Below are 22,669 nucleotides of genomic sequence, written 5' to 3' on the forward strand. Positions count from 1 at the left end.
ATTGTTTCAAACAAATATACTCCACCAAATTTTACTCCATTGCAAGTGTGACTAAATACAATTCAACTTTCTCACATTGCTATTGAACCAGTAACCGAAAGTTGTAGGTCATCTTTAGAAGTCCTTATTTAACTTCCAAATAATCAAATTATTATCAATATGATTAAAATGGATTAAATCGAGTAATACGATACAATTAGTCGACCTAAAAGGCCGACATTCTATTATATGACTAAAGAGAAAAACTCATCCCAAAAAACGAACCTATCTAGAGATAATAAGTTATGAGAGGCACTAAAGTCCGTAACACGGTTACATCTTTGAGTGTCCCTTATCCGCGGAAGTGTCCTCCCCCACCGTCTCGTCGGAGGCCATGGCCGCCAGCACCTCAGCGAACACAGTCCTCCGGTTCGCCGCGTACAGCTTCCCGTCCCACCTCCTCGCCGCCATATCCGCCCCCAGGTCCACTGCGGCCGCAACAGTTGCGGCCGCAGTGGCGTGGGCCGAGTCAACGATCCCCCACTCGACCCCTCTCCGGGCATCGATCTTCTCGGCCCGCAACACGACATCCCTCAGAATCTGAGGGGACCCAATCTTGCTCCTCAGCACCCTCACAAACCACATAGAGAGCCTATAATTAATCTCCAGCTCGCCCATCGAGAGCCGCCCTACGTCCTCCCGCATCAGAACGTAGTCGTGGCTCAGGGCCAGGATGAACCCGGCCGCGGACGCGTACCCGTTCACGGCCGCAATTGTGGGCATGGGGAGGGAGATGAGATCCTTCACCAAAAGGCGGAGTTTCTCCGACATGACCCGGGCCCGGGCCAAGGCCTGAGCCGGGTCTGGGTCGGACCGGGCCCATGCCAGGTCATACCCGGTGGAGTAGAATTCGCCCTCCCCGGTGGTGATGAGGGCGGCGGAGCGGGCCGGGTCGGACTTGACCCGGGCGAGTGCGGCCCGGATGGAGTCGATCAGGGTCGGGTTGAGGCGGTGTTCGCCGCCGCCGGTGATGATGAGGATGAAAACGTCGCCGTTTCTCTGCAAAGTGCACATTATTTTAGGTGAAAAAAATTGTGAGATTTTTTTAATAGTTGAGGGTGAGATTTGTAATGTTTCAAGTGTGAGATACAGAACTTTGAGGTAGGTACTTATATAGGAGTATTACGGAAAAATTGGTTTGGTTTATTCGGAATAAAACGTGGAAATTATGGTTGAATTTTTTTTTAATTTTGCAAAATGAAATAAGCGTGTTTTTGTATGTTCAAACGAATAACCTTAGCTTATTTGATTGCGATGTTGTCTCAAACGGCTATCACTCATCCTTTTGTTTTCCACGTTTAGAAAAGAAATGGCAGAGATTCATTTATGAAGTACTACAAATATTAAAAATCCTAAAACATGAATGCTAGGCCACAAAATCTAAAAAATATCAAACAGCTTTATAGTATTTAATATGGAACCAAGGGAAAAACAAGTTATGGCGCCTTTACTTTAACTAATATTTGGATAAATTTAGTCAAAAAATTGCGGATGGAAAAACTCGAGTGTAGCTAATTTATTTGTTGTTTGGTTAATAGTATCTTGTATTCTTGTTTTTTTACTTTTTATTTTATTTTATTTTATTTTTTTATCATGAACCGTGCTTGTTTTATTGGTGATTATGGAACACCTTCTTATCCCATATCAATAAATTAATGATCATAACTCCTCTACAAAATAAGTGAATACTTTTTATAAGTTTTTTTAAGAGGTGAATGACCATTTTTAACATGGTATTAGAACGGATCCAAGTCGACAGTAAAGAGTTTCTTTTGTTGCAAGTGTGGAAGTCTGATGATCATTCCGGCATAACATCATGGGGTCGTATTAATACCCTTTTTGTCCCACATTGACAAATTGATGATCATGGCTCTTCTATAAAATAAGTGGATAACCATCCTTAAATAGCTTATTTCTAATACGAGTAGTATGCATTAAGGTCGAAAATGACATTTATCCATGTGGTTTGTGTCTTATATTACCACCCTGGCCTAACTAAGAACAAAATCCACTCCTATTTCAAATGCGCAGTCAAGATCTATTCACACTAAAAAAAATCGAAAATAATCGTTTCGCCGAGTTGTCTCGTCAATGTCATCATTGACCAAGTATTAAAATTTTGTATTATAGTGTAGTAAGTAACTATATAAACATGAGATGGGTTATAATATCTTCTCGATTCGTCATGCAATCACTATTCAATGTATATATTCCTCTAATAAAAGGATGAGAGGCAAAATTATGGAAAACACAAAAATAGAATACAAAGACAGATTTATTTATTATTTTACAACATATCACATGAGATATAACACTCGGAAACACAAAGTTTTCCCACTCAAGAAATGTACCAAGTAAAGGCTATAGTATATAATTTATTGGATTAAAAAGGAGGCAACTTATCTTGTGCGTATCTTAGGTGAAACTTTTAGTTATTGTTGTACCAAAATTGAGCTTGGAGGTAGTCGATGATGTTCTTCTCAACTTGGAAAGCCTTGGCCAACACATCCGGGTTAATCTTAGGGTCCGACCCGAACACCGCATTTGCAATGGTGATGGTACCCGGATTCTGGCTCCCGAAGCCAGCAAATGCGACCGCGTTGGTCTTTCCGACATTGAACTGGAAGTGGATGAGACCTTGTGGGAAGACGAACACATCTCCGGGGTACAAATACTTGGTGAAGAGCTTGTTCTTTTGGGCGGGATCGGCCGGGTTGGAAGTGACGAACCCGACATAGAGAGTGCCTTCCACCAAGAGGAAGGCTTCAGTGGCACGGGGGTGGGTGTGGGGTGGGTTGATCCCATAAGGGGCGAAATCGAGGCGAGCCATGGAAACGCCAAGAGTGTTGAGGCCTTCAAGCTGGTTGACGTTGACCGGAGTCACGATTGATCCGACGTTATTGGAGGTGTTTCCGGCCTTGTTTAGGCCCTGGAAAAGGAAATCATCCGCGACCACCATGTTCGGGTTCTTACAAAACTTGCCGTTCACAAAAACTGCATTTAAACAATTTGGACTTTTAACCAAAATATATTGTTTATGACAAAAAACTAACTCAATTAACATATAGGATTAAATTTTTTTAAACAAATGTATAGAACCAATTTTAGACTTTAGTCTTGAATTAGTTACCTGCAGAGGCGGAATCGGGAACAGCAACGCAGAAATCCTGAAGCTGGCCTGGGTCTGATGCATATGCAATCGAAACAAGAACAATGGCGCAGAAAGCAAAACCTATCTTCATTTTACTTAGCTTCTCACTCACACTTGTATATTTATTCTGTTTTATTTGTGATGGGAAACTTAGCATCTGAAGCACTTCTATTTATAGGAGAAAAAACACGAGTTAACATTTGATTAACTCCTTATTAGCAGCCTCTTATTTCATCATATACCTACTGCATGCATTTTATATTTTTAATATGTAATCATCTTTGGACTTATTCAATCTGCATTGATCAATTTCAATCTCCATTAATCAATTTTTATATACGGCGGCTAAATTACACACTTGATGCAACTTCTTCGGAATTTTCTTCTCTTCTAATTGCATGTTATACCTATAATAAATGTGCAGTAAAGAGCAAAGCATATTTTGTTAAGCTTATATATATAATTAAGGACAAGGGGAAATATTTTGATAATTTTAGCCTACATCATACACTACAAAAGACATTATACTGATATCTTTTAAGGACATAAAAATAGAAACGCGTAATTGAACTTTTATTTAAAAATAAGATGCAAAAGAAAGCATATCTAAGTTGAGGTCAAATTATCTTAAACTTTTACTTTTCTATGAAGCTTCCATTTGCATTCCGTAATTTTAGTTGGGACACCAATAATGAAGATGGTATTTAAAACGTTGGTGGTATATTTATTAACACAAATTAGTATCCTTAATCGCATAAAAAAATATTTTTAGCTATTTTTTATATTGATATTAATCGAAAATTTTCCCCACATTTCCTTAGTGAAAGTATATAGGAGTATATATATATATATATAGAATGTTAACTGACGCTCCTGCTTTAAATTAAGTTTCCTTTGCTTTGAATATGTAAGTCAAGGCTGTTGATGTTTCATTTTCACCTTAGCCAAGATAGTAATATTCCTATATACGAAAATCCTTAGTGGATAAAATGAAGAAATAGATGGGCTTTGTAATTATTTTTTGCCTTTTCAGGATATGATTGCTACCATATGCTGGACAAAGATTTAGTAGAAAAATTAAAAACACAAGCATATGTCTGGTTCATTATCTAAAATATTGGATGAATTATTTGATAACATGTATATATGGTAATGTTAAAATTACATCTCTTAAAATAACATTATACCACTATTCCTAGTCAATCATTTGTACACATGGACGAATAATCAGCTGCCATCAATGACGGAACCAGAAAATCAAACAAGCCGGGGCTGAAATTTTTAAAAACAATTAACCGTACTATTATTAATATTAAAATATTTAACTATAAATGTAATGTCTGCACAACTTTTACGACACACAAGATGATAACTGTTTTCGTAGCCCTGGTCACTAATTATGTTTTTCGCATTCGATTCAACACTTGCAACATTAGTTATTTGTTGGTTCGCAATTGAATTCGGATTTGAAATAATACTATTAGTTGGAGCACTTGCAGTTGAATATAACAATAACAGTAAAATTATTAGATAATAATCTCTCTATCCAATTATATTGAAATATTTGGTTTTCGATACATGATTTTTTATAGTGTTGTTTTGTGAGTTAATAAAGAAAGAGTAAAGTAAAAGATATTAAAAGTAGAATAAGTGTTGTTTCCATTTTAAAAAAGATTTTCTTTTTATTGAAATAATTCAAAAAGAAAAATATTTTATTTTATTTAGACAGAGTAAGATGAAATAATATATTCACATTGTTGGATATTTGATGGACTCTTATTGGGCTGTGATTATTTTGTTGAGCCCAGATGTTATCAATTGGGTTGAGCCCAATTTCTTAGTCCCTCTCTCCAGATGCTGCCACGTGTCCTCTCCTTGGATGGTTGTGTCCTAACCGTTGGATGTAGGGTTGAGACGGTTTATGTGTGTGTTGGCTTTGTTGAGCCGTTTCATATCTCACATTCCTCTCTCTCTCTTTTCTGCGTATCTGAGAACTCTCTCTCTTCTCTCCTCTCTTCCCCAGTGATCTTCTGGCTGTCTCTTGGTGATCTTTCTCGGTTCTTTGAGAGTTAGATCTTGTGTGAGTGCTGGTGTGAAGCAATCTCTTCGATTGCTTAAGTTCTGGAGAAGTTCTAGGGTTTTGTGAGTGGAGGTTTTGTCCGGTGGATCTTGATCTGGTGTGAGGGGCTTTCACGGTGGAGGTATTGGTGGTCTGAGGGTTAACTCTATCCAATCCAGTTGTGCTCCCTTGGGTCTAAGTTCTGGACGAATAGATCTGTGTTTGTGTGGCGGGTTCTGAGCCAAGATCATTTGATATCTTGCTCTTACTCTTTAGTGTTCTTAGTCAATATCTTGTGGTTAGATCCGAGAGGATCTCTCTTTGTTGTGCTGACTCGTTTCTTGAGTGTGCAGGTACAATTGAGTGCGATTGAAGCAGGAGCGATAGCTTCAAGGTCTTGTAATAGTTAGAACTAGATTCTAGTGATCTTAGTTTGTATTACTTGTTAAAATCAGCCGCGTGGGTGAGAGTTTGGCTGAGCTCTCTTGTACAAGAACAAAGAGGTCTCGGTAATTAGTGAACCTAGACTGATCTGATCCCTACAGTGGTATCAGAGCCACGGGGGGATTAGTCTAGCACGCCGAGTCGCTTAAGGAGGTGGGCAAGTGGAATCCTCCTTCGAGAGGGGATTCACTCTGGTAAATTGGCTTAATCTCTTTCTTGTCTTAATTTCTGTTTAGTGCCAACTATAGGTTTGGGCTTTTGTTTCTGGTAGACAGTCTGTGGCAAGGACTTAGGACCTCTGTGTTTTTCTTTTCTCTGTGTTGCTTCCGCTGGTTCTTGTGCTCTGTTATCTCAAGTCACTTGACCACCTAGCATCTTGTGCTGCCCAAGTGACCCCCTGCGCCCTCCAGAAGTGAGTGATTGCGAGCTGGGATAGCCTTGGCCAGCCTTGCTCGTGACAGTCAAAGGATTTGAGTCCCTTTCTGTTGTGTGAAAGCCTTTGGTCTGTTCCTGCTTTGTTGGTGTATGTCTCTGTGCTCTCAGGTGTGTAAGGCTGTGTGTTTCTGTCTTGCTTCCTGTGTTCTTGCAAATTTTCTTGTTAAAATGGCTCAACCTGTTGGTGTGGTTCCTTACAATGGTAAAAATGATTTTGCTATTTGGAAACAGAAAATGAAATGTGTTTTGATTCAACAAAAAGTGTTTAAAGTTGTTGATGGTACTTTGCCTGATGGTACTGCTCAGGATAAAATTGATGAGATGAATGAATTGGCAAGGGCTACTATTGTGTTAAATCTATCTGATTCTGTGATTAGGAAAGTTGATCATGAGGAATCTGCTGCTGATATGTGGAAATTGCTTGATACTCTGTACACTGAAACCTCCATGTCTTCCAGAATGTACTTGCTTGAAAAATTGTTTAAATTTAAGCTTGATCTTGCTAAAGATATTGATGACAATGTGGATAGGTTTCAGAAGTTAGTTCAGGACATTAAGAGGTCAGGTGATAAAACTATAGATGAATACACAAGTATAGCCCTGATGAATGCCATACCTGACTCCTATAGTGATGTTAAGGCTGCCATTAAGTATGGTAGAGACTCTGCTCCTCTAGACCTGATTATTAGCTCCCTGAAATCCAAAGAACTTGAGCTTAGGGAAAGGGCTGCTGATAAGAATGCTTTTAATAAGGTGTTGAATGTTAGAGGTAGATCTAAATCAAGAGGGGGTAATGAACCCAGTAGTGGTTCTGGAAATTCTTCAAACCCTAGGAAAAAGTTTAGGTCTAGATCTAGAAGCAAGGACCCTAAAACCTATAGGAAGTGTTTCAACTGTGGTGATGTTGGGCACTATAAGAGAGAGTGCACTAAACCTAAAAAGAATAAGTTCCCTAACAACAATCCCCAGGTTGAAACCCTTGTCAATGTTGCTGCTTATGATAATGTAAATGATTCTGTTTTTATGGTGCATGATCTGCAATTTGTCAATGCCTCCCCTGCATGTCCTTTTACTTCAAATGATTGGCTGTGTGATTCTGGATGTACTTATCATGTGAGTCCTTTTAAGGAGGTGTTTTCTGAGCTAAAACCTGTAACTAAGACTTTTGTGTCAATGGCTGATGACAAGAAGTGTGAAATTCTTGGTATTGGCACTGTGTGCTTGAAGTTTGAAAATGGTTATGTGCTCAGCCTAAAGGATGTCAGATATGTTCCTGATCTATGCTATAATTTGATGTCATGTACTGCTCTTGAAAATGAGGGTATGGGAGGGAAGTGGGGGGAAGGTTGCATGAAAATTTGCAGAGGTTCTATGTGTCTTTTCAAAGCTCAGAAGAAGTGTGGCTTGTATGTGTGTAATGCTGTCCCTCTTGCTTGTGACAAAGCTTATGCTAATGTAGTTAAAACTGACAGAACCATGTTGTGGCATAATAGGCTAGGTCATATGAGTGCAAAAGGTTTGAGTATCCTGAAAAAACATGCTTTTCTTTCTGATAATGATGTCCAAAGTGAGTTGCCCTTCTGTGATTCTTGTGTGCTGGGTAAACAACACAGAGTTTCTTTCCCTAATACCCCTGCACCTGCTAATGTGAGTAAATGTATTCTTGAATATTTGCATATGGATGTTTGGGGTCCTGCCTCTGTATCCTCTCACTCTGGATGTGTTTACTTCTTATCTGTGATTGATGATTTCTCAAGAAAAGTGTGGTGTTTTTTGATGAAGCACAAGTCTGATGTTTTTGATAGACTTAAAACTTGGAAAATCTTGATTGAAACTCAAACTGGTAAGAAGATTAAGGCTATTAGGACTGATAATGGCCTGGAATTTTGCAATAATCAGATGGATGATTTATGTGATAGCTTTGGAATTAAAAGACATAGAACTGTGCCTTATACACCACAGCAAAATGGGGTTGCTGAGAGAATGAACAGAACTTTACTTGAAAAAGTGAGATGCATGCTTTCTAAATCTGGATTGTCAAAAAAGTTTTGGGGTGAGGCTTTGTTAACTGCTACTTATTTGGTAAATAGGTCTCCTTCTGTGCCTTTAGTTGGTCAGTGTCCTGAATATGTTTTCTATGGCAAGCCTCTTGATTTTTCTCACCTAAGGGTTTTTGGCTGTACTGCCTTTGTGCATAATAAGTCTGACAAACTTGAGCCTAGATCTAGAAAAGGTGTTTTTCTAGGTTACCCTGAGGGTGTCAAAGGGTATAGAGTCTGGCTGAGGGATGAACCTGGGTTCAAAGTCATAATAAGTAGGGATGTTGTCTTCAATGAAGATGAATTCCCCTGCTTAAGACTGACATTGAGCCCAGATCCTATAGATGTGGACAATGAACCTCTCACTGAGGTGGAGTCCACAGATACACTCACTGGTGTGGAGCAGCCTTCTGGTGCTCCAAGTGAGGTGGAGCAGCCATTCTGGAACACCTATCCAGTCTATACTCCTAATGAGACACTTGATGAAGGAACACCAAATGTGCTGCATCACAATCCTGCCCAAAATGTTGCTGACAATATGCATAACTTGCATGATAGTCCTGTTAGAAGATCTCCTCCTGTCCCTGCTCAGAATGTGATTAATAGCCCTAGTGGCATCCAAAATGCTATTGATAATACTAACTTGCAGGATTATGTGTTATCCAGAGATAGAACTAGAAGGGTCAATGTTAGTAAACCCTCTAGATATGATGGCTTTGTTGGTTTGGTTGCTCTTATAAATTTGGCTTTCAATGTTTATGAATCTGATGGTGATGAGCCTCAAACCTATAAGCAGGCTGTTAAGTCTAAATTCTGGAATCAGTGGCATAAAGCCATGATGGAGGAGATGCATTCTCTGAAAATTAATCTTACTTGGATTCTTGTACCTTTGCCTCCTGGTGCATCTGTGGTTGATTGCAGGTGGCTTTATAAACTGAAAAATGAGGTGGAGGGCCTTAGGTACAAGGCCAGATTGGTTGCAAAGGGTTTTACTCAACAAGAGGGGGTGGATTACACAGAAATCTTTGCCCCTGTTGTTAAATTTACAACTGTTAGAATGATGTTGGCTTTGTGTGCTCATTTTAATTGGGAATTGAAACAGATGGATGTTAAAACTGCTTTCTTACATGGTGATCTTGATAAGCCCATTTACATGAAACAGCCTGAGGGCTTTGTTGATCCCAAGTTTCCCAATCATGTGTGCTTGTTGAAAAAGGCTCTTTATGGTTTGAAACAGTCTCCTAGGCAGTGGAACATCAAGTTTAATACATGTATGCAGAAATTAGGTTTTGTTAGAAGTACCTTTGATGCTTGCTTGTATGTGAAGAACCTTGACTCTGTGCCTGTGTTTCTTCTGTTATATGTTGATGATATGCTTATAATGGGTCCCTGTTTGAAAACCATTAAGGGTGTGCAAGCTGCCTTGAGTGAGAATTTTGATATGAAGGATCTAGGTGATGCTCAGAAAATCTTAGGGATTAATATCCATAGAGATAGAGATACTTCCACCCTTGTGTTGCATCAAGAACCTTATGTGTACAAAATTCTGAAAAAATTCAACATGTTTGATGCTAAGCCTGCTTCTGTGCCCTTAGCTGCTCATTTTATGTTGAGTAAAGATCTGTGCCCTAAGTCCCAATCTGATATTGATGCTATGAAGAGAATTCCCTATGCTAATGCTATTGGATCTGTTATGTACTTAATGGTTAGCACTAGGCCTGATATTGCCTATGCTGTGTCATGCCTTAGTAGATACATGTCTAATCCAGGTCCTGTTCATTGGGAAGCTATGAAATGGCTTCTTAGATACTTGAAGCAAACTGCTAAGTATGGTTTATGCTATTCTAAATGTGATGATGGTGTTTTGCTAACTGGTTTTGTGGATTCCAATTATGCTAATGACAGAGATAAGAGGAAGTCAACAACCTCCTATGTTTTTTCAGTGTGTAGGTCTTGCATAAGTTGGAAATCACAGTTGCAGCACATTGTGGCCCTGTCCACAACTGAGTCAGAGTATATTGCCATCACTGAGGCAATGAAAGAGGCTGTATGGTTAAAGGGAGTACTTTCTGAACTTAAGTTTGTGAAATCCTCTCCTGTGTTGTTCTCTGATTCTCAATCTGCTATACAGTTGTGTAAAAATCCTGTTTTCCATGATAGAACAAAGCATATAGATGTAAGGTTTCATTACATTAGGGATATTGTAGAAAAAGGTGAAGTGTTTCTTCATAAAGTGCATACTGATAAAAACCCAGCTGACATGGGAACTAAGCCCTTACCTTTAGAAAAACTTCTTTTCTGCATAAAGTTCTTGCACTTTGATCTAGGATAGGTTGCATGTCCCGGGGGAAAGACCTCAGTCACCTTATCAGCTGTGGTAAGGGTGGTAGGTGACTGGAGGCATGAAGTCCTTTAGACTAATGGGTGTCAGCCCCTCTGGTGTCTAAAGGCAACCTGGTAGTTCCCAAGATGCTTGTGGACTTAGTCCTTTGGTGCTGAGGGATCTGCCTTGTAGGCTATGATGAGAATACCTTAGCCCACAACACTTGATTGGTTTCCCAGAATAAAAGTCCAAGGTGGAGTATGTTGGATATTTGATGGACTCTTATTGGGCTGTGATTATTTTGTTGAGCCCAGATGTTATCAATTGGGTTGAGCCCAATTTCTTAGTCCCTCTCTCCAGATGCTGCCACGTGTCCTCTCCTTGGATGGTTGTGTCCTAACCGTTGGATGTAGGGTTGAGACGGTTTATGTGTGTGTTGGCTTTGTTGAGCCGTTTCATATCTCACATTCCTCTCTCTCTCTTTTCTGCGTATCTGAGAACTCTCTCTCTTCTCTCCTCTCTTCCCCAGTGATCTTCTGGCTGTCTCTTGGTGATCTTTCTCGGTTCTTTGAGAGTTAGATCTTGTGTGAGTGCTGGTGTGAAGCAATCTCTTCGATTGCTTAAGTTCTGGAGAAGTTCTAGGGTTTTGTGAGTGGAGGTTTTGTCCGGTGGATCTTGATCTGGTGTGAGGGGCTTTCACGGTGGAGGTATTGGTGGTCTGAGGGTTAACTCTATCCAATCCAGTTGTGCTCCCTTGGGTCTAAGTTCTGGACGAATAGATCTGTGTTTGTGTGGCGGGTTCTGAGCCAAGATCATTTGATATCTTGCTCTTACTCTTTAGTGTTCTTAGTCAATATCTTGTGGTTAGATCCGAGAGGATCTCTCTTTGTTGTGCTGACTCGTTTCTTGAGTGTGCAGGTACAATTGAGTGCGATTGAAGCAGGAGCGATAGCTTCAAGGTCTTGTAATAGTTAGAACTAGATTCTAGTGATCTTAGTTTGTATTACTTGTTAAAATCAGCCGCGTGGGTGAGAGTTTGGCTGAGCTCTCTTGTACAAGAACAAAGAGGTCTCGGTAATTAGTGAACCTAGACTGATCTGATCCCTACACACATATTAATAAATTGAGTTACTAATAGTCTAATAATCGCACTAATACAAATAATTTTGCACAAATTCTAGTAATCTAGTTCTACAAAAGTGGTCCCAATTAAATTAAGACGTGTTGGGGCCAAAATTTTTTATAAAAAAACATGAGACGTATTGCACTATTGATTCAAATAAGACTATTTTAGTTGATACATTATAAACATTTTCATACACATCAAATTCTTACCTAAATTATTGGTGACGGCGCGGCTGCAAGTCTTAGCAGGTGTGAAAACAGATTAGGGGTAATTATCTAAAAGGCATCATTAGTTTTTATAATCTGAAAGTAAAAGCAGCCCAACAATATATGGCCCAAAACTAATAAGCCCAAGTCTTTTCTTCGGCAACCTAATTCAATTTACAGAATCAACGGCGCTTGCAGTGGAACTCTCTGACTATGAATGGTTGGTGTGCAGAGCTCGTTCTGGGGCGGAGGCCGGTCGGAGAGCGGCAGTATAAGGGGGAATCGAGGTTCGGGGGCTTGGCTCTATGTAGTTCCGTCACTGGCTGCCATGTGACAATCATATAAAAGCTCAAGGGTAAATTTTCTCGGCCAGCAATATCTAATACACTAGACGACAATTTATAGCAATTTTTTCTCGGTCAGCAATATCCAATACACTATTGCTGTCTAGCGTTTATACTATTGTTGTGTAGCGTTTATAATATTACTGAATACGTGGTGTCACAGGGTCACTTTAAGATGTGGTGTCATTTTAACACAAATCTAGGTATATATATATATATATATATCCTGGAGTAAAAATCATGCATTTGATAGCTATCTAAAACGTAATGTTTTCTTGTCAACTCTAGTCCTTTTGTTCAATTCATTAAAATATAATCGTATATATTAATTAAAACGAAGAGTTGTTATGTTATAGGAGTTGAATCAGTTAAATCGAAATTGCATGCACGCTGATGAGCATAACAAGAAAAAATTAATAACAAATGGATTGAATTTAGAAGAAAGTCAAGTAATCAACAAACTTAATTAGATTGGCCAATTGTTAATTTGATCCCCTTAGGGTATTCTTGGGCACATTAATTATATCAGAATCAGACAGAAAAAGATCAAATTTTGGGAATTGGATCCCCTGCTGTGATGAAAAACACAGCAACAGGGGATGGTGTGCCATAATACGCCACCGTTTCAATTGTTATGGCTCTTAAAACTTTTTTAATTAGCTGACTTTTTCAAAGTAGTATCCTTAATTTATTTGGCCTATGATTTAAGTTAATATTGCACTAATCTATAACCACACGTCCACACCGCTAGAAATGAATTCGGAATTAATTTGATTATTTATTGAATAGTACCTTTTCTTATTTAATTATAGTATAATAACTTTGTTGAATATAAATTATATCGTTTAAATTATATTAACTAATAGTATTACTATAAATTAATATACTCCATCCGTCCATAAAAAATAGGCTCACTTTCTTTTTTAGTTTGTCCTACTAATGACATTTCTAATTTTGGAAACAGTTACCTCTCGTATTAATATAAAAAAATATATTTTCTCTCTCCACTTAACACACAAAACAAAAGCTTCTAATATCCCGTATCATCCTACAAGTGCAACATTTTTTACACTAAAAATTTATCAAATTTGAAAACTCATTTTATATTCAAATTTAGTGATTATTATTTTAATACTCACTTCGTCTGCTTATAGGAGTCTCATTTCTTCGACACGAATTTTAAGAAATGTTAAGAAAAGTGGGAAGAAAAAAGTTATAGGTATTCTTATTCATGTACGAATGAAGAATTCATTAATTTTGTCTAATACCATAAATTAAAACTCAAAATTTAACCAAAAGTTATGATTTACTCCCTCCATCCGTGAATAGGAGTTCCGTTTTTTCATTTTAGTCCGTCCGCAAGTAAGAGTCCCGGTTCACTTTTACCATAAATGGTAATAGGGTCTCACCTTCACCTAACTCATTCCACTCAAATTTCATTTTTCCACCCACTTTTCTTAACATTTCTTAAAACCCGTGCCGCCAAGGAATGAAACTCCTAATGGCGGACGAAGGGAGTAATAAAAATTATCAATAATTTTTAGTCCAAAACAAATTATCAACGAACTCTAATTATGATCTTAAATAAACTATTGATATTACATTAATTTATGATAATACTATTAGTTATAACTTTAAATGATAAAATTTCACTAAATATTATGCTCAACAAAGTATTATAAAAAAGACACTATTCAATAAAAATCAAATAATTCTGAATTTATTTCTAGCGGTGTGGACGTGTGGCTATATATTAGTGCAATATTAACTTAAATCATAGGCCAAATAAATTAAGATACTACATTGAAAAAGTCAGCTAATTGAAAAGTTTTAAGAGCCGTAACAATTGAATCAAAACGGTGGCGTATTATGGCACAACATCTCTGCTGTGTTTTTCACCACAGCAGGGGATTCACTCTCCAAATTTTGACATCGTCACAACATTTTCTATGTATAGAGTGAAAATGACGATTCAGAAACTTTGTCTTGGTAACCAAATTAGACTCAGTAACCAAATTAATTACCTAATACTCCCTAATTAGACTCGGTAACCTTTACTTACTCTTGCTTAATTAATTGAAATAGTCATGACATGTACAAAATATGTTCCTTATATCAATTTAAATACCCACTTAATTTATTTGCATGACATATTTAATTATTATACTATTTCGTAAAGAATAGACTGTAAAATAACTCTAAATCTGATTTAATGAATTGAAATACTGTCCGGTTTTATGTATATATATAAATCTTGGTTAACAAAACTAATAAAAGAGAATAGTGTTAGATTGAGATGGTGAGTCAATATCTAATCCATGTCCCAATTTTCACTTTCCGAGCCATTTCTATCAGAAGGATCTATAATACTAATATTGCAACATTTAATTAGTTGATTGATTATTGAAGGAGTCTTCATAGATATGATCAAATATTAAAAAAGTAAATACAAGAAATAACTTGGCCGCCGCTGATGGGATTAGGTATTATGAAATTTAAGGAAGATGTAATATTCACAAGTTAAATGTTAAAACGTGTCCTGACAACTTCAAATTCAATAAAAAAAAAAGTTCAATTTCATTTTTAAAATGATGAGAATTAAAGATAGCTAGTTGTTTTTTCACTTCTATAAAAAGGAGTGCTTATCATGCTAAGTTTCCATCACAGATAAAAGAAGAGAAATACAAATAACATCATATATATAGTTAATCAGCAAATTAAAATGAAGATGAGTTTTGGATTGTGCTCCATATTTCTTGTTTTTTGGTTGGCTTCGATTGCATATGCATCTGATCCATCCCAACTTCAGGATTTCTGCGTTGCTGTTCCTGATGCCAAAAATGCTGGTAAATCACTTCATTACCTTATTCTACTATAATATCACACTTAGTTATAAATGAGGAAACATATACATACTAATGGTCTTGTTTGTTTGTTTGAATGCAGTTTTTGTGAATGGAAAGTTTTGCAAGAACCCGAACATGGTGGTCGCGGATGATTTCCTTTTCCAGGGCCTAAACAAGGCTGGAAACACATCCAATCAGCTCGGATCATTCGTGACTCCGGTCAATGTCAACCAGCTTGAAGGCCTCAACACTCTCGGCGTTTCCATGGCTCGCCTCGACTTCGCCCCTTATGGGATCAACCCACCCCACACCCACCCGCGTGCCACTGAAGCCTTCCTCTTGGTGGAAGGCACTCTCTATGTCGGGTTCGTCACTTCCAACCCGGCCGATCCCACCCAAAAGAACAAGCTATTCACCAAGTATTTGTACCCCGGAGATGTGTTCGTCTTCCCACAAGGTCTCATCCACTTCCAGTTCAATGTCGGAAAGACCAACGCCGTTGCATTTGCCAGCTTCGGATGCCAAAATCCGGGTACAATCACCATTGCCAATGCGGTGTTCGGGTCAGACCCTAAGATCAACCCGGATGTGTTGGCCAAGGCATTCCAAGTTGAGAAGAACATTATCGATTACCTCCAAGCTCAGTTTTGGTACAACAATAACTAAGATTGACAAAAATACATATATGTTGTGTACTGTTTTAATTCCAATTTAGCATTGATCTTTTTACTGTAATTTTGTATTTCCAATGTCGGTGATGGTGAGGATGAAAACGTCGTCGTTTCTCTGCAAAGTGCACATTTTTTTTGGTTAAAAAGAGTTGTGAGAAATTTTAATAGTTGAGTATGAGATTTAATTTGTAATGTTTCAAGTGTGAGAAACAGAACTTTGAGGTAGGTAACTTATATAGGAGTATTACGGAAAAATTAGTTTGAGTTGTTTGGATAAAAACGTGGAATTTATGGTTGAATTTTTTTTTAATGTTGAAAAATGAAATAACGTATGATCAACCGTTTATTAACCTTAGCGTATTTGATTGTGATGTTGTCTCGAACGGCTATCACTCATCCTTTTGTGTTTCTCGTTCACAAAAGAAATGGCTCAGATTCATTTATGAAGTACTATGAAAAAATTAAAAACCTTAAAATATGAATGCTATGCCACAAAATCAAGAAATTATCAAACAGCTTTATATTTAGTATATAGATGGAACATGGGAAAAAAAGGTTATGGCACATTAACTTAACTAGTATTTGGATAAATATAGTCAAAAAATTGCGGATGGAAAAACTCGTGTAGATGATTTATTGGTTGTTTGGTTAATATCTTGGTTTTAACTTTTTATCATGAGACGTGTTTGTTTTATTGGTTATTATTGAAACACATTCTTATCCCATATCACTAAATTGATGACAATCCTTTCTTTTTATAAGTTTTTCAAAGAGCCAGAGATCCATTTCTAATACTCCCTCCGTCCACAAATAATAGATCACTTTTACCATTTCGGGACGTCCACAAAAAATAGACCACTTTATTAAAATGAAAAGTTTATCTCTCATACTTTTCCCACTTTTTCTTCCCTCTCTCATACTTTTTCACTTTTTCTCTCTATCTCTCTTACTTTACCTACTTTTTCTCCCCCTTTCTCTTACTTTACATATTCTACATTAAAACCCGTGCCATACACAAAGTGATCTATTTTTGTGTGGACGGAGGGAGTATGGTATTAGAGCGGGCCCAAATTAATAATGAGTTTCTTTGTTGCAAGTGTGGAAGTCCAGTGATCATTCTGGCCTACACATTACGGGGGTGTATTGCTCCTTTTTTGTCCCACATTGACAAATTGATGATCCCGACTCTTTTATAAATTAATTGGATAACCATCCCACTTATAAATGGTTTCTTTTTAATACTTCTCTATTTCAAGGTAATTAGGGCATTTCTTTTAGGCACGAGATTTAGAAAATAAATGTGTTAAAAGTTAAATGAGATAGTAAAGTAAAAGAGAGAACAAAGAGAGAGTAAAGTACGGAACAATACAGTAAAAACCAAAATGATTATTCCAAATGTGTTGTCAAGATCTATTTCACACTCATGGAAAAAATTGGAAATAATCGTTTCACCGTGTTGTCTCATCAATGTCATCATTGACCAAGTAACGCGTTGTCTAGTCAATGTCGTCATTGACCAAGTAACGCATCGCGACCGCGACCGCCTTCGCTCTTAAACTGCCGCCGCGTTCGGGTTCAAATCCCAATGCATGTTAGACTTGACGGTCAAAGATCTCGCGTGTCAGATTCCCGGACAAAACAACATGAATAGTGTAGGCCTCGAAATTTAATACGGGCCCGGCATATTTGAAACATTGAACCAAGTCCAACAGTTTAATGAATTCGTATTACCTACTAAAACGAAACGTACAAACTAACACAAAGAATGAAAAAACAAACTATATAACAATTAGTTCAATCGCACGTCCCCCAGTTTTCCTTATTCTTACCCCAATTAACCCTCATTCGTTGTACTCTCTAGTCTCTACATTCACAATAAAAAAAGTCTCATTTTCTCATTTCATTATGCACCATTTCGATTTATGAAAAATTTTCACTCTTTATTTCTCTCTCTTTTATTGTACCCATCTTTCTCTTTCTATCTCCTAATTTACCAATAGCATATTAAAACTTGTGCATCATCTAAAAATGAGAGTATTTTTGTGAATGGGGAGAATATTAATTGTTTGTATTATAGTGTAGTAAGTAACTATATAAACATTGATGTGTTATAAATATCTTCTCGATTCGTCATGCAATCACAATTCAATGTATATATTCCTCTAATAAAAGGATGAGAGGCAAAATTATGGAAAACACAGAAATAGAATACAAAGACAGATTTATTTATCACTTACACCTATAACATGAGATATAACACTCGGAAACACAAAGTTTTCCCACTCAAGCAAATGTAACAAAGTGTTCTTTTTAAATTTAGTGGATTAAAAGGAGGTAACATATATTATGTGTGTATCTTAGGCAGAAGGTTTAGTTATTGTTGTACCAAAACTGAGCCTGAAGGTGATCAATAATGTTCTTCTCAACCTGGAAAGCCTTGGCCAACACGTCCGGTTTGATCTTAGGGTCTGACCCGAACACCGCGTTGGCAATGGTGATGGTACCCGGATTCTGGCTCCCGAAGCCAGCAAATGCGACCGCGTTGGTCTTTCCAACATTAAACTGGAAGTGGATGAGACCTTGTGGGAAGACAAACACATCTCCCGGGTACAAGTACTTGGTGAAGAGCTTGTTCTTCTGGGCCGGATCGGCCGGGTTGGAAGTGACGAAGCCCACGTAGAGAGTGCCTTCCATCAAGAAGAAGGCCTCGGTGGCACGAGGGTGGGTGTGGGGTGGGTTGATACCATAAGGGGCGAAGTCGAGGCGAGCCATGGAAACGCCGAGAGTGTTGAGGCCTTCAAGCTGGTTGACGTTGACTGGAGTCACAAATGATCCGAGGTTGTTGGATGTGTTTCCGGCCTTGTTTAGGCCCTGGAAAAGGAAATCATCCGCGACCACCATGTTCGGGTTCTTGCAAAACTTTCCATTCACAAAAACTGCGTACAAACAATTTTGGACTTTAAAACGCATTTGACCAAAACTTATTGTTTAAGACTAAAATTAATACAATTGGAGTTTGGAGTAATATAGGACTACATTTTTTAAAACAAATGTACGCGACCAATTTTAGACTTTAGTCTTGATTGAATTACCTACAGAGGCGGAATCGGGAACAGCAACGCAGAAATCCTGAAGCTGGCCTGGATCTGATGCATATGCGATCGAAACAAGAAGAGTGAAGCACAAACCAAAAGCTATCTTCATTTTAGTTAGCTTCACACTCACACTTATATATATTTCTTTTCTGTGATGGAATACTTTGGCATCAGAATCACTCCTTTTATAGGAGAAAAACATGCATGATTTAACTTTTAATTAACTTCTTATTAGCTTCCTCTTATTTCATCATATACCTAATACATTTTATATTTTTAATATGTAATCATCTTTGGACTTATTCAATCTCCATTAATCAATTTATATACACGGCGGCTAAATTACACTCTTGAACCCTGTAAACAACTTCTTTCGATTTTTTTTTTAAAGGCAAAGTAAACTTAAATTTTTAAATGTCGCACCACAGTGAACTCGAACTCATGACCTTTTGGTCCAGACATTAACCACTCTACCACTTGTTAACACACGTACACAATTTTCTTCTCTTCTAATTACATGTTATCTGTATCTATAATTAATGTTCAACAAGGGGAAATATTTTGATAATTTTAGCCTTCATCATACACTAAACAACTTATACTAGCTACCACTACTATCTTTTAAGGACACAAAAAACACAAAAATAGAGGTGCAATTGAAAATTTTGAAATATAGCTAACGCAAAAGCAAATATCTCTGAGTTGAAGATGAATTATCTTCACCTTTTACTTGTTTAGATGCTTCCATTTGCAACCCTTAATTTTAGTCGAGACACCGATAATGGAAAATGCTCTTTAGAACGTTGGTGATATATTTAAAAAATACACACTAATATCCTTAATTACATTAAGAATATCCTAAGCCATTATTTTATACTGATATTAATCGAAAATTTTCCCCACATCTCCTTAGGGGAAGTATATAAAGTTAATTGACTCACCTGCTTTGAATTAGGTTTCCTTTGCTTTGTATATATGTAAGTCAAGGACTATTGATGTTTCATTTTCATCTTAATCTGCCAAGAAAGTAATATGAAAATCCTTAGTGGATCAAATGAATAAATAGATAGGCATGCAATTATTTTTGCCTTTTCTGGATATGATTGCTACCATCCTACCATGCTAGACAAAGATTTAATAAAAAAAATTTAAAACATGACTAGCATATTTCTGGTTAATTATGAATGTTGGATGAATTATTTGTGTAGTTAACCGAATTAACTTATACTTGCATCAGCCTAAAACATAAATATTTTCTTATAAACTCCACCCCTTTTAATCGATTCATTAAAATAGTAATTAAATTAAAATATTTTCTTATAAATCGAAATTAATTGTCATAAACTCTTATGTGTATAAACAAGATATAATAACAGAAAAATGAACAGTTAATAATTATAATTGTGGGGAAATATGGATTGAAATTTAAAGAAGAAAGTCAAGTGATTCAACAAACTTAATTAGATTGGCCAATTGTTAACTTGACCCCCTTCGAATATTCTTGGGCATTTGAATTTTCAGCAACAAAAACATCATCATATTTTGACATCGTCACAACATTTTCTATGCATAGAGTGAAAGCGACAATTAAGCAACTTTGGATAAGTAAAAATTAGACTCAGTAATCAAATTAATTACCTAGTAATACACCCCTAATTAGACTTGGTAACCTTACTTGCTAGCTAGAGATTAATACTTGCTTAATTGAAACAGTCAGACATTTGCAAAATGTGTTCCGTATATATTCAAATTTCCACTAAATTTATATTTGCATGAATTGAACGAAATTAACTTGAAATCTGATTTAATGAATTGATATATTGTCCGGCTGGATGTATATATATCTTGGTTAACAAAACTAATAAAGTAGTTTTTAAGTGTTAGATTGAGATGTTGAGACAATATCCAATCCAAATCCCAACTTTCACTTAATTTCTAAGCCATTTCTCTCAAAAGGATCTACTCCCTCCGTCCCAGATAATTCGGGACACTTTGACCCGGCACGGGTTTTAAGAAATGTAATGGAAAGTGAGTTGAAAAAGTTGGTGGGATGTGAGTCCTACTTTTAAAGTATTAGTTTTATAATAAAATGTGAGTAGGAATGAGTTAGTGGAATATGGGGTCCACTACCAAAAATGGTAAAAGTGAAGTGGGACAAATTATGTGGGACGGTCTGAAATGGAATACTGGGTCGAATTATCTGGGGCGGAAGGAGTACTATAGTAATATAGTAATATAATAACATTGGAACATTTGAATCAGTTGATTGAAGATTGAAGGAGTCTTCATATCATCGACCAAATATAAAAAAATAGTAGATGAAATAAATTGGCCGCCGCTGATGGGATAAGGTATGATGAAATATGAGGAAGATAATACTAACAAGTTAAATGTTAGTAAAACGCGCGTGTCTTGACAGTTTTAAATTCAATCAAGAAAAGTTCAATTCTATTTTTTCAAAGGATGAAAATTAAAGATAGCTTGCTGTTTTCACTCCTATGAAAAGGTGTACTTCTCATGCTAAGTTTCCATCACAGATAAAAGAAGAGAAATACAAGTAACATCATATATATACTTTAACTAGCTAATTAAAATGAAGATGAGTTTTGGATTGTGCTCCGTATTTCTTGTTTTTTGGTTGGCTTCGATTGCATATGCATCTGATCCATCCCAACTTCAGGATTTCTGCGTTGCTGTTCCTGATGCCAAAAATGCTGGTAAATAACTTCATTAAAACCTTATTCTACTGTACATTATTATCTATAATGTCACACTTAAGTTATAAATGAGGAAATATATACATACTAATGGTTGGTTTGTTTGTTTGAATGTAGTTTTTGTGAATGGTAAGTTTTGCAAAAACCCGAACATGGTGGTCGCGGATGATTTCCTTTTCCAGGGCCTAAACAAGGCCGGAAACACATCCAATCAGCTCGGATCATTCGTGACTCCGGTCAATGTCAACCAGCTCGAAGGCCTCAACACTCTCGGCGTTTCCATGGCTCGCCTCGACTTCGCCCCTTATGGGATCAACCCACCCCACACCCACCCTCGTGCCACTGAAGCCTTCCTCTTGGTGGAAGGCACTCTCTATGTAGGCTTCGTTACATCCAACCCGGCCGATCCCGCCCAGAAGAACAATCTATTCACCAAGTACTTGCACCCAGGAGATGTGTTCGTCTTCCCACAAGGTCTCATCCACTTCCAGTTCAATGTCGGAAAAACCAACGCCGTTGCATATGCCGGCTTCGGGAGCCAGAATCCGGGTACCATCACCATTGCCAACGCGGTGTTCGGGTCGGACCCAAAGATCAATCCGGATGTGTTGGCCAAGGCATTCCAGGTTGAGAAGAACATCATCGATTACCTCCAGGCCCAATTCTGGTTCAACAATAGCTAAGATAGACAAACAATACATATATGGGTGTGTGTTTTTAATCCTATAAATTTAGCATTCTTTACTTATTATAGCAACTGTAGTTTTGTATTTCCAAAAAGCTATTATGTGATGTTGCAATAATAAACTTGTGAACCTAGTGTTTCATTTATAATCATTGTCCACGAAAATAGTTTTTCAGAGGAGAACCCAAATTAGTTAGAAGGCTTTTGGGAGTGATACAAAAATAAATCTATACTGATGATGAGTCTCAAACGCTCTCTACCGAACATAGGCCAACACCGAACAAGGAAGTCCTCCGTCGAGGCACTAGGGTGAGGAAACCATCATGGAAGTTAAGGGAGGCTGTATGAGAATATGCCTAAGTTGGTCCAAGAGTCACCAATCAAACGAAGAGTCATCAATCAAAATGAAGAGTCTCTTTCTTTTAAGCAATGCATCTTTTCGTTTGAACCATTGTGTCTCTTCTTTTTTATTACTATTTAAACCATTGT

General features: G+C 37.3%; 4 protein-coding genes and 1 pseudogene across 4 annotated transcripts; 2 read left to right on the forward strand and 3 right to left on the reverse strand.

Moving 5' to 3' along the window:
* Positions 1–124: 124 nt before the first annotated feature.
* Positions 125–1,131, reverse strand: LOC125201303 (enoyl-CoA delta isomerase 1, peroxisomal pseudogene; annotated as a pseudogene).
* A 1,165-nt stretch (positions 1,132–2,296) lies between these two features.
* LOC125215937 (putative germin-like protein 2-1) lies at positions 2,297–3,336 on the reverse strand. The gene is made up of 2 exons (XM_048117525.2): positions 3,170–3,336; positions 2,297–3,033 (listed from the first exon to the last, which is right to left on the reverse strand). Exons 1-2 carry the CDS (start codon positions 3,279–3,281, stop codon positions 2,468–2,470), a joined length of 678 nt encoding a protein of 225 aa, XP_047973482.1. The 5' UTR covers positions 3,282–3,336; the 3' UTR covers positions 2,297–2,467.
* An 11,479-nt stretch (positions 3,337–14,815) lies between these two features.
* On the forward strand, positions 14,816–15,875 carry LOC125193156 (germin-like protein subfamily 1 member 13). Its single transcript, XM_048090907.2, has 2 exons — positions 14,816–15,012; positions 15,113–15,875. The coding sequence occupies exons 1-2, from the start codon at positions 14,889–14,891 to the stop codon at positions 15,676–15,678; spliced, it is 690 nt and encodes a 229-aa protein (XP_047946864.2). The 5' UTR covers positions 14,816–14,888; the 3' UTR covers positions 15,679–15,875.
* Positions 15,876–17,887: 2,012 nt separating this feature from the next.
* On the reverse strand, positions 17,888–18,915 carry LOC125215470 (putative germin-like protein 2-1). The gene is made up of 2 exons (XM_048116894.2): positions 18,776–18,915; positions 17,888–18,619 (listed from the first exon to the last, which is right to left on the reverse strand). The coding sequence occupies exons 1-2, from the start codon at positions 18,885–18,887 to the stop codon at positions 18,054–18,056; spliced, it is 678 nt and encodes a 225-aa protein (XP_047972851.2). The 5' UTR covers positions 18,888–18,915; the 3' UTR covers positions 17,888–18,053.
* Positions 18,916–21,334: 2,419 nt separating this feature from the next.
* On the forward strand, positions 21,335–22,291 carry LOC125201907 (germin-like protein subfamily 1 member 13). The gene is made up of 2 exons (XM_048100202.2): positions 21,335–21,495; positions 21,613–22,291. Exons 1-2 carry the CDS (start codon positions 21,372–21,374, stop codon positions 22,176–22,178), a joined length of 690 nt encoding a protein of 229 aa, XP_047956159.2. The 5' UTR covers positions 21,335–21,371; the 3' UTR covers positions 22,179–22,291.
* The last annotated feature ends 378 nt before the right edge of the window (positions 22,292–22,669 follow it).

The sequence above is a fragment of the Salvia hispanica genome, chromosome 2 (genome assembly GCF_029641045.1).
Source record: "Salvia hispanica isolate PSC_SH4W2 chromosome 2, Shi_PSC_v1, whole genome shotgun sequence".
NCBI lineage: Eukaryota > Viridiplantae > Streptophyta > Magnoliopsida > Lamiales > Lamiaceae > Salvia > Salvia hispanica.

Coding starts and splice junctions, on each gene's coding strand:
- LOC125193156 (XM_048090907.2), top strand. CDS start 14,889: ATGAAGATGAGTTTTGGATTGTGCTCCATATTTCTTGTTTTTTGGTTG. Junction 15,013..15,112: donor TCCTGATGCCAAAAATGCTG/GTAAATCACTTC, acceptor GTTTGAATGCAG/TTTTTGTGAATGGAAAGTTT.
- LOC125215937 (XM_048117525.2), bottom strand. CDS start 3,281: ATGAAGATAGGTTTTGCTTTCTGCGCCATTGTTCTTGTTTCGATTGCA. Junction 3,034..3,169: donor TCCCGATTCCGCCTCTGCAG/GTAACTAATTCA, acceptor GTTTAAATGCAG/TTTTTGTGAACGGCAAGTTT.
- LOC125215470 (XM_048116894.2), bottom strand. CDS start 18,887: ATGAAGATAGCTTTTGGTTTGTGCTTCACTCTTCTTGTTTCGATCGCA. Junction 18,620..18,775: donor TCCCGATTCCGCCTCTGTAG/GTAATTCAATCA, acceptor GTTTGTACGCAG/TTTTTGTGAATGGAAAGTTT.
- LOC125201907 (XM_048100202.2), top strand. CDS start 21,372: ATGAAGATGAGTTTTGGATTGTGCTCCGTATTTCTTGTTTTTTGGTTG. Junction 21,496..21,612: donor TCCTGATGCCAAAAATGCTG/GTAAATAACTTC, acceptor GTTTGAATGTAG/TTTTTGTGAATGGTAAGTTT.